The 17,607-nt window shown below is 35.1% G+C and overlaps 1 protein-coding gene across 2 annotated transcripts in view; it reads right to left on the bottom strand.

Annotated features, from left to right (window-relative positions):
• Positions 1-6,150: 6,150 nt before the first annotated feature.
• The window catches only part of LOC149537931 (kinesin-like protein KIN-7N), a 148,182-nt gene continuing 136,725 nt past the window's right edge, over positions 6,151-17,607 (bottom strand). Inside the window, exons 18-20 of one of the 2 annotated variants that reach the window (XM_089799345.1) lie at positions 7,942-8,229; positions 7,106-7,798; positions 6,151-6,927 (exon numbers count right to left, since the gene is read on the bottom strand). In XM_089799345.1, coding sequence (XP_089655471.1) covers positions 6,574-6,927; positions 7,106-7,798; positions 7,942-8,229 — 1,335 coding nt within the window. In that variant the 3' untranslated portion in view covers positions 6,151-6,573. The remainder of the gene's footprint in view (positions 6,928-7,105; positions 7,799-7,941; positions 8,230-17,607) is intronic. The other variant, XM_089799346.1, reaches the window with a different exon arrangement.

The raw sequence follows: 17,607 nt of genomic DNA, 5'->3' as shown, positions 1-17,607 counted from the left end.
TCCCCACTAGATCTGTAAAACGTGGGAATGGATGGTTGATCAAAAATGCCTAATATGCAGGCGTCATCCCTGCATCTACTACCTCTGGCAGGTAGTCCCACTAAACTACAGCTAAGCTACAAATGTCTATCATGGATTGCCCTAGATCCATCCGTGTTGGCCATCTCCGCTCAATGTCCTTCTGCAACCTGGCATAGGCGCAGTACTCAGCAAAAATGCCCTGTGGTCGGCCATACTGCCACCACACCCGTGATATCACAAATCTCTCAATAACAGATGTCGTCCTGCCCGTCAAAGGTCAAGAACTAAACATCCATGGTAACTCTCTAGGAGCATCATCCCATACCTTTGTCTCTCGCCAAGGTCGCCATACAATAGACACCAAGTCATCAAGACGTATCCTCCACTGCTCTGTCTTACCCAAGTGGGCCTAGGTAATGTGCCCTCGATATCTACATATATAGGGCTCCATGGACTCTCTGGCATCCTCAAAAATTAGTCTACATACAGGAAGATGCTCCCAGGCCCAGATCTGCAAAACATATATTCCAGCTGACATGGTCTTCTTCTCATGGAAGACGACCTCGTGCTTCTCATGGAAAAGGTGAGCCAGCATGCACTGACCCCACCCAAAGATCTCAGGTGCCTCTAGCATCCTGCGAAGCATGACTCCCCCCCCGAACTCCAAGCCATGTTGTCCTCTGTCAGGACATAGGAAACAACTCAAAAAAATAGCCAACACAGCTGCCAGCCTGTGTGTCAATCGATAAGTGTGCATAAGCTCATCCCAACTGATGGCACTACCCCTCGGTAGCTCTCGCCCAAATACAATAGACACTGCCTTTGTCCCTGCTAAGGGCACTATATCATAGACAACCCAGGCTCCATGGAAAGGAATCCACAAATCCTCCATATGTCCTCTAGTGTGATGGTCATCTCACCCATCGACAAGTGGAAGGTGTTCATCTCTGAATGGAAATGCTCAACCAATGCAATGAGAAGGTCGTGATTCACCATCACGGCTAGAATCCGGCACAAAGAAGACAAACCTAATTGAGCAATGTCTGCCCAATCTGCATCATCAAGACTCCACAATAACTCCCCATATGGAAGAAAATGAGACCTGAATGTGACGTCACCAAAAACCTCCTACATGCACAACAACAAACAACAAAAGAAACAATCAGTATCAAGTCGAAACGATGCATCAAAACAAATTAAAATGCAATTTTTGAGTGCGAAAATCAAACTTTTAAACATAATTGTCAGGGGATTTCGCGCGAAATTCATGAAATCTCACGCGAAGTTCTCCCAATTTCGCACGAAAACATTCTTTCTTCGCGTGAAAAGAGATTGGTTCGCATGAGAAACAAATCGCCTCACGTGAAGAATCTCGTTCTTCGCGCAAAACCTAATGCTTCGCGCGCGAAGAAACAGCGCACCCTGTTTCTTCACACAAAGAAAGAATATCTTCGCGCGAAGAGAGATTGGACCCCCTAAAAACATGTTAAAACATGCAATAAATGACATCAAAATGCGTGAAAGCGAAAGTATGAAGGGAATCGATGACTCACCGGTGGTCCATAGTCTGTTGGGCGGTTGTGACGTCTAGAGCACTCTAATCGATGATGTCTCACGCTAACTGCTATGCCTCTCTCAGAGCTCAAATCAATAGAAGACAAAAAGCACAAATGAATTGAAAATGATCCCTTGAGTCCTTATATAGCTATTGACCAAGTTTTTCAAAGTGCTCAGATTTGCGTGAAAATCACACCCCTAGCTAATTTGATTGTTCTGAATCCATTTTTGAGATCGAATTCAAAATTTGACACACCGAAGAGCCTAAAAATGCATTTTAAAATTTTGGGGACCGACGTGATCGAACGCTTATGCAACCCAAATCTTTCAGATACTTTGTGATTCTTGGAATCCTTTCAACTCTACATTCTCCATATTTCCAAAATGGATTTTGATCTAGTCAACTTTTCGACTTTGCAATCATTTCATAACAACTCTGAATTTTCTTTAGATCGTTCTGATCTCTTCTCTTTTCATCAAATCGTTCTGATCTCTTCTACATTCTTCTACATCTCAGATTTCTTCTGTATCTATTGTTATATTGCTTCACATCTATTTCTAGTGTGTCATCTTTCGATTTCGCTCCCCAGGGGGCAGGATGATTACATCATTAAATACCTATTGCTTGGGGCATCTGGTTCCCATCTTATGTCCTTATCACTTGGGGCATCTCATCACTCGAGGCATCTTGTTCCCTTCTATCTGGCATCTTTGCTATATATCTTATCTTTTCATCAATTGATCAACCTTATAACAGCTCTTCTCAGAGTTTGATGGACAGGTATTGGGATAGTCTAAACCCCGACTCCTAAGGATCAAGCCTCGTTCTGGGGATGATTCTACGACTCATGATTGGACCTTGTTATCTTTTATCAATCTTAGGTATCTAAGTGTTCTATCTGGATCCTTGAAGGTTAAGCTCCGTTTTGGAGATACTCTTCTAAATGCTTTCAATCTTAGGTATCTAGGTTTTCTATCTGGATCCTTGAAGATTAAACTCCGTTCTAGAGATAATCTTCTAAATGCTAAGAATTTCAAATATCTAGATGTTCTGTCTGGATCCTTAAAGATTACGCTCCGTTCTGGAGATAGTCTTTTAAATGCTACCAATCTTAGGTATCTAGGTGCTCTACTTGGATTCCTTGGGTTTAAGCTCTGTTCTAGAGATAGTCCTTGAAAGCTTATCAATTGGTCGTTGTGTCATCAACTTCGGAACCAATCTCATCTTCGCATCATGCTTTCTGATTTTTTCTTTGAATAGAACGTGTTGCTCACACATTCATTCAAAGAGGGGCAAAGTGTAATACCCCAAAATTGGCTCATTATCATGATACCAATTCTCGTCTATTTTTGACCAATCCTAAAGTCCTATTCCATTAGGCAAATTCTTATTCGACTACTCACTACTTGATTTATTATCAGATGCAGAAAACCCTAATCTGCATTCATCATGCTTATTACTTAATTTCTATAGTATTTACTCATATTAGTCACATTAAACCTATTGATTAATATTTAATTTAATTACTAAGTATTTATACTTTAATTAAATTAAATTATATCCTAAAGCTAATGTACTATGGAATTAAATTTATTTAATTTAATAAATGTGCCTATTTTAATTAATCAAACAAAATTATTTAATTAAATGGACAACTTACTTCTAATCAATAAAACAAAGTTATTTAATTAAATGGGAAGCCATTCCTAATTAATTAAATGAAGTTATTTAATTAAATAAGAAAAGTGTCTCTAATTAATTAAATAGAAAAGGTAATTATGAGAGCATATCTCATTTTATTAAATTAAATATCTCACCGAAATCTCTCTTTAGTTCAAAAAAGGAAATTCTCAGTTCATTGCTGATCAAATTAGAAGTGACCCAAATCATTTGCTTTTACACTAAAGTCTATCTGAGTTGACTGACTCTTACACTCAGATCTGAGTTAATTAACTCCTTTTAATTTGGGAATCTTCCTTTATGACTGAACTTCACCTTTAATCCTTACCGTTGATTGAAATCAATCTCAACCATTGATGGATTCCAAGAAACTCTATTTAAGAGACCCTCATCTCTTTATCTTGGAGGGGTAGAACGAGAATTTGCATCAAATTGTTGCTAGATTGTGCATTCATTTGAGCTCATTACTTTCATAAGATATTCATTTTCTAGTTTAATCTCATTTAGCATAATATGCATACATTTTAGCATAATCTTCTTTTACATGTTCTTAGATTAAACGTGCATACTCCATTCTAGATTAATCTGCATTCTCATATATATTAGTCGCATTTTGTTTTAAATCTTTCGTTCTTAGAGGGTCTGGTTGCTTAACAGCTCAAATTTGAAGATATCTAACAAGCAATTCCCTTTAAATAAAAGGCAACAGGCCACCTTGCCGACTGATTTTCGAATGAACAATCCAATGTTCATTCTGGGATGAATCCGCAAATAAAGACCATGTTGAAGTGTGTGTGTTAGCATAGGTTGCATTTTCACATATACAGTGATGATGTCAACATGAATTAGCCATACAGATTGTGAATGGCATTAAATATAAAATTGGTATAAAAATAAAGATGCAAGTTAATGTAATAATTGACTTATTTAGTTTGTCTTTTGATACAAAGCTAATGATTGTATAAAGGCTTTAGTTTCTTTGTAGAAACTTATAGAGTTTGTGAAAGGAAAATAAAATGTGGTTTAATAATTACTTCTTTAAAAAAACTTAGAGTTGAATAAGTAGGATCAATCTAATGTAGAAAATAATGTCTATTTAGTAAACTAATAAGTAGCTAGTTGAGGTGTATAATGACTATGTCCTCTCTCTTATATATCATTTAATTAGTTGGTTGGATAGTCATAGTTGGATCCAAAAAGCTAGTCTAGTAATGTATCTTGGTGTTTTGAGAGTCAAATATAGATCCATTGACTATCAAATACCATTAGAATGTACAATTCTCGATTTAGTTCTATAAATTTGTTTACATTAACATTTTGGATCACAATTAATGATCCATTATCAAGATGTGAGGGATGTATACAAAATACACAATTTGAATAATAAATATATGGAATAAGTTACTTGCTAAAGTATAGGTCTTCAACTAGAATGGTTTCTTCAACATAATGATTTTAGAAAGGCAAAAGAAAACCAAACTAAAAATAATAATAATCTTTGGGCAAGAATCAAGATTAAGGTTATCTATCCTATCAAAGAAATTTCCCACCATTCATAAACTAACTTATTTAGCAGAAGGATACTTTTGATCTTTAACTCCCCCTTTCACAAAGATTCATTCGAACATTAAACCCATGTAATGTTTTTCAATTATTTGATTGCCCAAATAACAAATTGTTTCATTATTTTTTCGTCCACTTTGTTCCTCACTAATAGGGGAGAGGGACCATTATTTGAGCATAGCTCACTTGTCGATCATCCTCTTGTAAATATATTATCTAATCTTACAACACTATATATATATATATATATAGTAATTAATTAATCTATATAAAAATTAAAAAATCTAAATGTTGATTAAAAAAAAGATCAATATTTAAACACATGAAAACTTGTAAATGTTATAGTACAAATAAATAAATGAATTCATTAATAGGTGAAATAAATAACTTTGTTTCAAATAAAATGTCATAGCTATATATTGTGTTACTTAAAACATAATATGCTCACTTAAAAGACAATCACTTATATAAATATTAATATGCTAGTGTACAAATAATTAATCTTACATGTACATCTACTAAAGTAGCAATGTATATGTACAATAAATCATCTTAGAAAAATGTCTTATCAAATATAAAAGGTGAATACTAATGTCTTGTATTTGTCAAAAACCTTTAGTGTTGAACTTCAGGGCCCTTTGTGTTCAATATAAGTTATATGTTTTATAATAATGTGTTATATTTATAACAACAAATAATTTTGTTGTGTATATACAAGTATTTGTCTTTTTGTGTTTACGGTAGAAGTTATATATAACAAATATTTATGATTAGTAATAACTGTTCCGCCCATTTTAATTGCATATATTTTATAATTCATATAGCTATACAATATATCAAAAATGATATTTTTTAACTCAATTATGAAAGATTTTTACAGTAAGTTTTGATGGAATGTTTTGGACACATTTCACTAGGTGCGCTATTTTAAAGAGTTGCATGATGAATCACACCTTCAAATCTTAGTTGTAGATAGTTAAATGTCCATTTTACATTTTTTCTTAATGAGGGTCTTGTGATATCTCATGCAGCTGCTACATGTTGACAAAGTTAACCCTCACAACTACTGATCTATTATGATCCTTCTGGTATCAATTAGAATGTATATGATTGCTTTTAGCCTGCTTAATTGGGAATGGACCTAGCATACTGAGTTTCACATTGTCTGGACAAGGCTTTTAGCAAATCATCCCTGAAACAAATTGGACCACTTCCAAGAAAAGATTTGATCAATATTGTTGCTAGAAAGTCGGGCCAAAAGCACAACCCCTTAAATTATAACTCTTTTGAGTGTTTTGATGTTTGTTAGTCTCTAAAAATAACAGAAATGCAAAATGGCGAGAGCGCACCATTCAATTCTTTCCACCAAATAGGCTGGAAAAGGTAAATATACACAACGAACTGTTTGTCAAATTCAAACTCCAATCAAATCTTTTTATGTTACAGATATCAAATTACAACTGCCGTCAGCATCAATTTGATAACAACTGCTTTCACTCGGCATTTAATGGCAATCAACCAAGGCAAATAATGTAAATCAGTGGGTTAAGTTGATGGTACTGGAACTGCCTTCAGTACCATGAAATTTGAAAGAAAGTTGGTTTATATAAATGAGCCCACAGTACCACAGTCTGTTGAATGGGTGAGCAACTATGTCCAATGGACAGAAACGTGTGATGTTGTAGCACCACTAAGAACGATCACCCCAATTTGAAGCTAATGGTCGAGCACAATAAACAACCAAACACAAATTATGAAAGTAAACTAAATGATCTGTTCTCTAAGTTTTCCTCAAACTCCCTAATTCCAGAAAAAATTGATGTATACACCGCATCCCTTGCTGCCAATTCTGTGCTCAGTTGGCTAAGTTGGCTTACAAGTTGCTCGCAAAACCTTTTATCTAGATGTTTTTCCTCTTGCCTGCTAAGTTCGTTCTCCAGAGCCTTTGAAATTGCATCCTTTTCTACAGTCAACAAGGCAAGCTTATTGTCAAGAGATGAAATATGTTCTGCTGACATTTTGAGCCTTTCCCATAAGTTCATGGACTCTTCTGATCGGAACACATTCTCTTCAATGTCAACTACATCTCTGTGAGTGGCGAGGCTCTACACAATTAACAGATAATAGCTGGATAAGCCTTTCATACTCCAAACATCCAGGAAAGGTTAGTATAAGAATCAATAAATTTATATGCAACCGACATCACATACAATAATAACAATGAATATTATGTTTCTAATAAACAACGCACATACAATAACCGACATCAGAACATCAACATACCTTTTCTCCATTTTGGATACTCAAAGGACACACCACGTTCAAGTTACAATTACTGTTGCAATGTTCCTGCTCAACAGCTGGCAGACAAATTTCAGAAGCAAATTTAGTCATATCCCTAAGACAAATCTGTAACCCTCTGACGAGCTTGGCTGCTGCAGGATTCACTTGCACACAGCTTGACACAAAAGCATTATGATCTGGTGGCAGACCTTTTAATTCTTCAGCAAGCCATTTAGCAAGAAGCATGACATTACCAATTCCAGAGTACAAGTTTTTAAATTTCCTATAGTAGACCTCATCACAAACATTTTTTGAATCATATTCCAAGCATTCCTTACTTTGAACATTCTTGTCAAATTGATTTCTCTTATTTTCATCCCCTTCCACATTCACAGATGAATTGCCATCCTGTCCCTTATCAGATTCTTCGCACTGCATTAGCATAATAAAATCGATAGCTGACTTTGAGTCTGGGCAATCATCTGCTGGAAGTTGACAAAATGTATTATCAATATGTGAACATAATGCATCAATATCTATGACAGGAATTCCACCCAGGTGATTTTCCATTTTGCAAACTTTACTGCAAATGTGTCTAAAACTGCCATTCAAAGGTACTGACAATACACTTGAACTAATAGAAGTTGATTGCATGAAGGATTTAGCTATGTGACAGTCTTTCAAAACCTGCAACTATAAAAACAAGGAAATATACGATCAACTGTTTGGTAATACCAAATCAAATATCCATGCTACATAGTTTCAATGAAATATGATATACCAATTCAATACAAATGCCTACAACCTCAACTCAATCCTCTTGGTTATATATTCACCTTGAGCCCTGTAAAATCTGTGCAAGACACAACCTCCTTATTCTGAACACTTCTGATTTCCTTCTCAGTACAGCTGTCAGTGGTTAGAACTAGAGATGCTACAGCATGATTTAATTGTTTATTAAGCATTTGGCACTGTTGGTGTAGTTCAGAATTCTCCTTTTTATAGCATTCAAACAGGTTTACAATCTTCGTAAATTTTGCCTTCAAACTTGAAAAATCATTATCTTGTGCTTCTTGCATAGCTGATATGGTTGCACCAATAACAGACCTTTCTCGGATAGGGGCCTGTTCAAAATTTAAATGTTCAACGTCAATATTAATAGTACAGATTGTGATATCAAAGCCATCTAAGACCTATCATCAGAAGGATTTAGGATTTTGTCACAACCCGCTGAGGATTCTGATCAATACAGAGCAGAACTCGTCTTATTTTAACTTCATTGGTAGCAATCAACTTTCGTCAAGTAAGCTACATGCAACTCATAATGTAATCAAAGCTTTCAAAGTGGTAGGTAAAATGGATTGAACACGGTATTACCAAACACTTGTTTTGAAAAATGAATAGCTGTGTAAATAATCTTAAAAAGCTAGTTAAGTAAGAACTCTTAAACTGCAAATGTCAACAATAAGTAAATAAAATGCTTCAGTACGATTAAGCAAACAAAGATTTCTGAACAGATGAAGTCAAAGTTTTTATCAGAAAAATATTTTTTGTAAACAATGGACAGTCAGAACCTTGAATCTTGAGTGGCTTTTTGTCATGTTAAAAGTCACAGTCCATACCTCTCTGTATAGAGGGAGAGGTCAAAGATTGGATCAGTTAGCCCAGAACCCTGAAATGAATTCAAAATGGCTATAAATGAACCCTAAAATTGTAATGTTGATTGACTTCATTACTCAGGCCAAAATCTATCTGCAGAACTTTATAAACATATTTTCTGGTTTTACAAGACCCATATTAATCAGATAACAAGTGATTTGGCAAAATTGATGACGTGTTATTGATGATTGTCAGCTCCTTCAGACTACTTTTAATATTCTTGTGTTGCACAGGCAAGTAAATTGTCTGCCTATGTAAACATCTATTTTTATACGTAGATGCCCATCGAGCCAGGACGTAGTCCAAACAGTCAATGTCAAGGAATAGTGAAAAGTTAAACATGTGAATTGTGGGGAAAGAGAATTTGTACAGAATTTAAAAACCCAAGTGCATGCACTGGTATAAAGGTGAGAAGTATGAGTTAAATAAAATAAAAAAGAGTTCTTAGGTACATAATGAGAAAATAGCTAATCTGTAACATAATGACATAGTGTTGACATAGAAAGAAAGCAAGAAATGGAGGAAAGTGGAAGGCCCAATAATTATATTCTCTTGATCAAGCATTGTTGTGTTTCTTTTTCCTTTTAGAACTAAAATAATCAATAATATCAGTGTAACACCGGGGCTTGCATCCCCTCCCAAACCTCGAAGTACCCATCTCGCAGACGTCCCCACACCAGGGACTTGAGTACCCAAGCACCCCCACCTCTGCCATGCCACCACCAGGATGGGTACTTAAATTTCTATTTGAATTTTGATTTTTGAATGTTACTATTAGGTATTTAAATTGTTACTATGTCAAATGTTCAATGGTTCTAGTTCACGTTACAATTTCGCTATTGTTCAAGTATTTATTTAGTATATTCTACTGAAACATCATTTCAAAACTAGTATTTCGTGTTCTATATGTATACTATACAACACCCCTCCCTGCCCCATCCTCGCCTTGTTGCCATCCTCCCAAAAATGAGACCCATTTTACACCAGTCCCGAAAATTTGTCCCAGTGTCCCTTCGTACAACGTACCCCTGTACAAATGTTACACTCAGTAATACTTTATAGATGGACCCAGCGAGTTTTAATTTGAAGGGCAATAATAATAATTAAAAAATTAAAAGTTCTTTTAAAATTGTAAAAATACATAGTATTTTTTAATACTACAGTCAAAATAGTAAATAGATTAATAAAGTTCTTAAAAAGTGTTTTAACATATTACATGTCCCACAAATAAATTTTAATATCAAATATTAATAGTAATCAATCAATGTCAGTGATATTACTACCAATACTGTTACTAATCAATATTTGCATGACTAATAATATTACAATATTAATCTTTGTAAATAATTAGTAACTTACAATATTAAATTAATAATATCATAATATTCAAAATTATGCTATTATACAAACCTGTTATGATATTTGAAAATTAGAAATAATTTTGGTCATATTATAATATTAACAATATCTGTGATTAGTAAATAACACCTAGAAGAATGATCACTTTGGCAAGATAGCTCGTCCTTTTTGGCGTCCAAGGAACGGCTCTGTCCCATGAAAGATATGTTCCCCTCACCAAGCAAGATATTAAATTAAAAAAAACACTTCTAAGACAAGGACTATGAACAGACGTAACATAGGATAATGAATGAGAATGAAAAAACCACAGGCAATGAATATCAAGCAGCGAATAAGATATGTATGGAGCTCCACGAGCAGCATTTATGTGACTAGAACGACATGACTATTTGCATCACAAATAGCACTTACATGGCTGTCAACAGAACAATAGGCAATACAACGGAATACCAAACAGAAAGTTTAACGCCATAGTCACACAGCCCTAGGGATGAGGGAATATCAGAACAGTGGGGCAAGGGGGACAAAGGGTCCTCAATTTTGGGACGGCCATGGGCATGGAGAGTGTATACTATATACTGTACATATGGCACTTGAGATGCTAGTTATGAAAAGATGTATAACAATATAAGACAAAGATGTAAAACTGTGAAATAAAAAATTAGAATTACTAAATACTTGAACATTATAGTGACCATTGAAGATAGAGAAGTAGAACAATGAACAATAAGCTTTTAAATAGTCGAATTAGCAAATGGAAGAGTTCTATTATACAATAGATATTAAAAGTATGAGTAACGCATCATAAAGATGATTACGTTGAATAACATGATATGATGTATCAAAACAAGTACAAACTAAAAAATCACAATGCCAAGGCCCAAAATATAGATAAGGAGGCCTCTAATCATTCCTTGTGAGGTCGACAAACTTGTCATGATTGAAACTATTAGACTCTCCAAGATCAAGGGCCACGAAAGGTACACCAACCAGCCCTATATCTAAAGCATCCTCATCCTCATCCTCATCAAGTTGTGATGGCTCCTTTGGCTTCACATCCCATCTTGTTGTTGGGCTCTCCTTGTACACATGTCTTGTGATCAGTGATACACAAGACACTGTGTACAACAATTAGCTTATCTAATCTCTGAAAGATAAGTTTGTTCCTCTTAAGAGAATGGATGAAAGTATAAGTGAACTAGTTTCTCTCAGAAGTTGAAGAGCTAGATACCTAAGATAGAAATCAAATGACTAGTATAAAAAAAGATAAAAACTCTTTAACTTCCCTTAAAGCTCAAAATTTTGATCTTTAAACATTTCTTGAATACATAATTAATAGGTTGTAAAGTTGAGGAACTAGAAACCCCAAACAACAAACTAATGGCTAGTGTGGTAGTTGTAGATTTCAATCCATGATAAGTTCACCACAAAATCGAATCCTCTTGTGCCATAGTGTTCATGTTTGCCACAATACTATAACCCATCAGAGTAGCAAATCTGGTCTTCGATGTGAACCTTCCCAACAATCTCAATGGCATAATCCTATCAATGCCCTTGAAGATCACTTCTTTGCCCTTCTTTCACCTAAAAAATTTAAAATTCAAAAATTCAAATTATTGGCAAATAGGTGTTAGTTATGAAAAGATGCGTAAGGCATAAAGATGATTACATTGAGTAACATGATATGAATCGCCTCATCACCTAAATCGGTCTAACTCTACCTGGTTCAAGCATGTGCTACCTCAGATTTAATTCATAAGCAATCATGTGAAGGGGAGATCCAAGCTAAATAATAGGTCAAATGCAATCATTGTAGAATGGTAAAGTGGTGTCTCTTTGTTGCACAAGTGCCCTCATCTAGCCAAGCGTAGAATCAATTCACTAATAAACCTCTCTAAGGTTGGGTGCATTCAAATCCCCATACATAATGACCTGAAAATTTGGATTGATAATAGAGATTATCCATCCCATTAATCACACTCATTCTTCATAACCATAAGTTCCAATGGTTCCTGCAACTCAAACATTCTCTCCAAAAGAATGAAGTAAGGTCCATGTCTAGTCTCAAGTGGCTTCAAGAAATTCAAGAAGCTCCTAAAGAGTGCATGTAAAGTGTGGTAGTTGCAAATATACATCTATAAATTTCTAGCATCGTTGACTACTCCCTTAATCTAATCAATTTCCCCATGTCCTTCAGTGTAATGCTAATGGCATGCGCACAACATGAATTCCACCAAATATGTCTATATGTTGACTCAATAAGATTCCTTGTAGCTCTACACATAGGTGTTGCATTTTTTAGTACTTGGACCACATTTGGTGGCCCAGTCTCCTCAATAGTTGTACAAAATATACACTAAAAATTAACATCCTTTGAAGCCCTAAAAAATCAATTGTCCTGAGGAATGAGTGGGCCATATGAGCATGTAACTATGGTATTGATGAGTGGACAATTCCCAATGTTCGTGCACCCATCCATGATAATGTTGTAACCAAACTACACCCAACACGCCCTCATGGTCTCCATCATTATACTAATCTTGGCATACTCTTTCTCCAAGATTGTGGTCCTCAATTTGTGTTCACCTAGTGGCAAAAATGATGGTCCTCCCCACCTTGCAACCATCTACATCATCTCCTTCTAATAAGGAGATCAAGCTACATGATGAGGTATGCCATTGGAAAAAAACAATCTACAAAAGGATTCCTCTATCACCTCTATCAAGCGCACATTAAACGAAACTACTATGGGATTACTTTCATGTGTCACCTCCTGTTTACTTTGGTCTGCTTGTGATTCAGGCATAGAACTATTAATGGAAGAAGGTCCAAAGATTGCCCGTCTAAAAGATGTTGCTCTCTGTTGCGATCGATTAGGAATGTGTGGTTGCTAAATACTTTGAATTTGTTGCCTACCAATTAAGGTAGTAGGCATTTCAATTCCCAAGTCATCTAGAACACCCCAAATTTGTTGAATTCAATCCTATAATGGAGATTTTTAGTCTCCTTCAAAAACAAGCAAGCTTCCACACCTTTTCTAGACCAAAAGAGGAAGTGTGCATTTATTCTAGTGATGCTTCCAAACCATTTTTCAGCACAACTATTGCATTTCCACTTCCTTGTGCCACCGCCTGATTGTATTGAGGTAGTAGTCCTCATTGCAAATTGTCTAAGAGAAGATTTGGGAAAGCACCCCTAGCAAACATTGTTGAAAGTGTGGATGGACAATCAATAGATGGTGGACCAAGTGGCCAACTATCAACTAATTCAATTTGCTCATGCACATCCCACTTATTGGTATTCATCGTCATGCTCAAGTTCGTAATCTAATGCTCAAGTTCGTAATCATGCTCAAGTTCGTAATCTAATTGGCTACTAGTGCCACTATTAGAATGAATTTCCAATCCCATCTCATCATCACTTCTTTCATGATCGTGGGAGCTGATTTCGACTTTGCATTTTGCAACAACAAAAAAAAAAACTATTAATAATTGCATGGTTTCAGCATATGTGCTACTTTAAATTTTATAAATTTTAATATAAACAAGAAATGTAAATCTAAAAACAATGAACATTCATTTGAAAAAAATAAAATAAAAGATCAGTTACAAACCCAACCTTTTACTTTAAAAATCTCTTCAAGGTGAAGAATTTTCCTCCTCAACTTCTTCTTGCTCCTTGTCACTCCTCTTTGACTTGAAATCACTCTTTTCACTTGTACAATCACCATTTTCTCAGCTCTTCACTCTTCTTCTTGTTTCTCTTGCGAATACTTAGAAATCAAATAATGAATACGAATGAAGGTTGATAATGTTTTAAAGCAATATAACACAAGAGATTGGCCCTAGACACCCCTAGGGCTAGAAAAGAAACAATTAAACAACACAAAAATCCTTTTTCTCAATGCACTTTCCAAGTTGTCTTGAAAAGGTACGCCTATGCACTAATGTGCACGATTGTGTTCCCTTATCTCCTTTGGGAATGCTAGGACATGCCCTCATTTCCAGCAAAACAATGGTGATTTGGTGGCGTTATTGAACACACAAGAACATCGTCCTCAACTCCTTGGTACATCCTCAATCCAAGGATGTCAAGAATTTAATATCTATTTTTGGTGGGGCGAAGGCGGGGTGGGAGGTGAACGTGTCCCCATGCTACATTACTTAACACTAATAAAATCAAAGCAACAATTAATAAGATCAATAAGAGGAATGAGACTTATAATAAGTATTTGGCAAATTAAACACATGTAATGAAAAAATTGAAGTTACAAAGGCACTAAATACTTTACAAACAAGTGAAATCTGGCGTAAATAATGACCTACAGAGTAAACAAAGTCCTACAGATCAATACTAATCTCCAAATTGTTATGTCAAGGTATTACTGGAAATAGGGGATCATTATATCTATCTTCTCTCAATCTTTATTAATAATAGTTAAGTCAAAAGTATGTATGGGCTAATATTTACTACGTTTATATATTAGAAATAAAACATATATAAACATAATGAGCTATATATACATCATTTATATTTGTTAAAATTGGTACTTATATAAATTTAAATATTTATATACACTCAATCTTGTTACTATTTAAATATGACGAAAGAAAGGGGTGTGTCTGAGGGCTTGTCTAAATCCAAGCAATGGCTACAGTTCCAAAATAGGGTAGAGATCAGAGACGCCAAGTGCCTTGCAAGTAAAGTCCCAATATAGTGGGCTTGGATTTGTAAATTGCAAGGGAGCCCATTGCAGTTGGTCTTTAGGCACATTGGATATACACCTAATCATTCCTTTCGAGAGTTGGAATAGTAACAAGGTCAATCTAGATATCCATAAATATACATTAATAAATTAATTGGATTAATTGAATGAATAATCCTTCTTACTTTATTATATTATTGGATGTTTACTTCGCCTTGGCCATAAATATTAGACTTGGGTTTAACAAGAGATGACTAAGTTTAAGCCTAACATGTGTTAAATTTTTGCCCATATTTGCCCATAAATAAAGACAAACATCAATAATAATAAAAGCATAAACAATATACAATTGACTAAATACATTTAATCTCAGAAAACCCTTCCACTTGAAGCGAAAAACCCAACAACACCAACAAAATATCTCTTTTATTGATAATAGAATGTTCAAGTACAAAGCTTTAATTTGATTATTACAAAACACCAAGCAATCACATAAATAGATTGCACTTAGACTCTTCATCTTATGCATGAAGGCCTCTTCAAATCCCAAATGCAAGACCTTTCATATTTCCAAATATTCAACAGTTCATATTTCCATACGCAAGCTTCTTGCAATGATGTATAACACGTCTTTTTATATAATATTTTCTTAAATATTAACAAAAATATTTCTTTAAGCTGGAGATTAACATCAAGGTCATCACAAAAAACAAATTATTTCATAAAATTAGAAATAAAGATCTCTATTGCAACTAAAATCTTCAACAATAGGGAACATTACAACACACCCCCCCCCCATCAACATGTGATTTTGAGGATCCCTGAGGGCAAATGAACTCTGTGCAACTCGCTAGGATGATGTGGACTTTGCAATGTCGAATGGTTTGTTCCACCTAAAAAACACGATGCACACCTTCGAACACAAACACGACACTGTTTGAAGGCAAACAAGGTACACCTTCAAATGCGGACATTAACACCCTTTAGAGGCCAACACGACACCCTTTGGACATGGACAGGGCTTACCTTAGAACACAAATACAATACACCATTGAACACAGACACAACACCCTTTCGACGCAGTCTAGGCAGATCTTTGGATGTGGGCACAATACCCTTCAACTGCAGACAGGGTAATGAGCATAATATTATCAATTCAGCCGAATCTGAATCACATTTTTTGATAAAATGCACAGTTATAATGGAGATAATCACACAAAGAAACAAATATAAAATTTCGCACAAAATATATTTGTGATTACAATAGTTGATATTCACAAGTAGAATAGGGTATAATAACCACAAAAATTGCAAAGCATCAGAGTGGGGAAGATCTTGCACCTTTAAAACAATAACCAAGTTGAACTCCAAAAGGAATTCACAAATACTAAGAAAACATAAGATTTACCATGCCTACAACTATGTCAAACTCGGCCTTATAAATGGGCTTCACGAAAATTTTTGAAGGCTTACACACAATCCAACAAGACCAAATAACTAAATTATTAATAAAAAGGGCCCAAAAGATAATATTATTAAGTCTTGGGGCCATACAACAATTAATTTTAATTGAGCTATTTAATTATTATATTATTATTGTGGGCCTCTTTTATTCTATTAATTAATTAATTAATCAAAGAAGTCCTTTATAATATCCTTTAATTTTTTGGACTACTTTAATAATTAATTAAATTTAATTGAGTCACTATATTAAAATTTGGGCATCGACTTGTACTGCAATGGCATTGCTTCTCTTTCTAACCAAAAGAACTTGTGTTCAATTCCCAAAATGGGATCTTAAATTGCAGTCCTCTTAGCCCAAAAGATTATTTCTCCATAACTAATCCGCAAACTCCAAAATCCCAAACCCTTTTACAGACATTGGTAAACATTTATGTTGAAATCTCCATGTTGCATTATGATCACATGTACACACATGGATGTAGGCCAAAAGAGTAAATTTCCATCAAGCTTTTGCTACTACACTCTAATACTACCATTGCCATGTTTAAAGTCATTAGGATCCGACTGAAGCCAATCATCAAACACATTGGTGCTCTGATCCCAAGCTTTCATGCCAATAAATCTCTTTCAAAAAGTGGTCTGGAATCTCAAACATTAGATGCAACTTATTCATTTGATAAAGAAGGCACACATATGATGAGATTGCAACCATGCATCGCTCATGGGGATAAACTCCATATTTAATCAACTATAGTGATTGCTCCTGCAAGGGATCATTGATAGAGTTTGCATCTTTTACATCCTTGCAGTTGTTAGGAAAGGTTAGGTGTTCTCAACTTGAAGGGACGATTGTATATTTCTTCTCCATATCGTCTTGCAATTTGGTGAATGTGTGAACTTGTCTTCATATACCTCTAATTTGAGTTGAGTTCCTCATTCAGGATCCAACTCCTCTTTTCTTTTCCTTACATAGTGCCTATTGAAGGATTCAGTAGCCTTGATCTCCTCAAGTACACTTGAGTGTTTGTCAAACATTCTAATAACCTCCTCATGTACAAGTATACTTTTTCCTCTTACAAATAGATATTCTCGACATATCAGAACATTCTTCCTATTTTGATGTTGGTTATACCACAAGGTAATTTTAGCAGCAACAATTTCTTTACCCTTTTCTTCCATATCTTTCATCTCTATAATCGTCTAAGTATTCGACAGGCTGTCAACATTTTGCCTCTATTGCCACTATAAAATCCCCTTACTGGTGTGTGGCTCAGAGGACCTCCAAGTGCAAATGTGTTGGGAGGTTGGTGGCTTT

This window comes from Cupressus sempervirens, chromosome 9, assembly GCF_028749045.1.
Source record: "Cupressus sempervirens isolate cs-2001-9-10 chromosome 9, ASM2874904v1, whole genome shotgun sequence".
NCBI lineage: Eukaryota > Viridiplantae > Streptophyta > Pinopsida > Cupressales > Cupressaceae > Cupressus > Cupressus sempervirens.
Note: the sequence above shows the minus strand (reverse complement) of the source record. Positions and strands in the feature narration are given on the sequence as shown.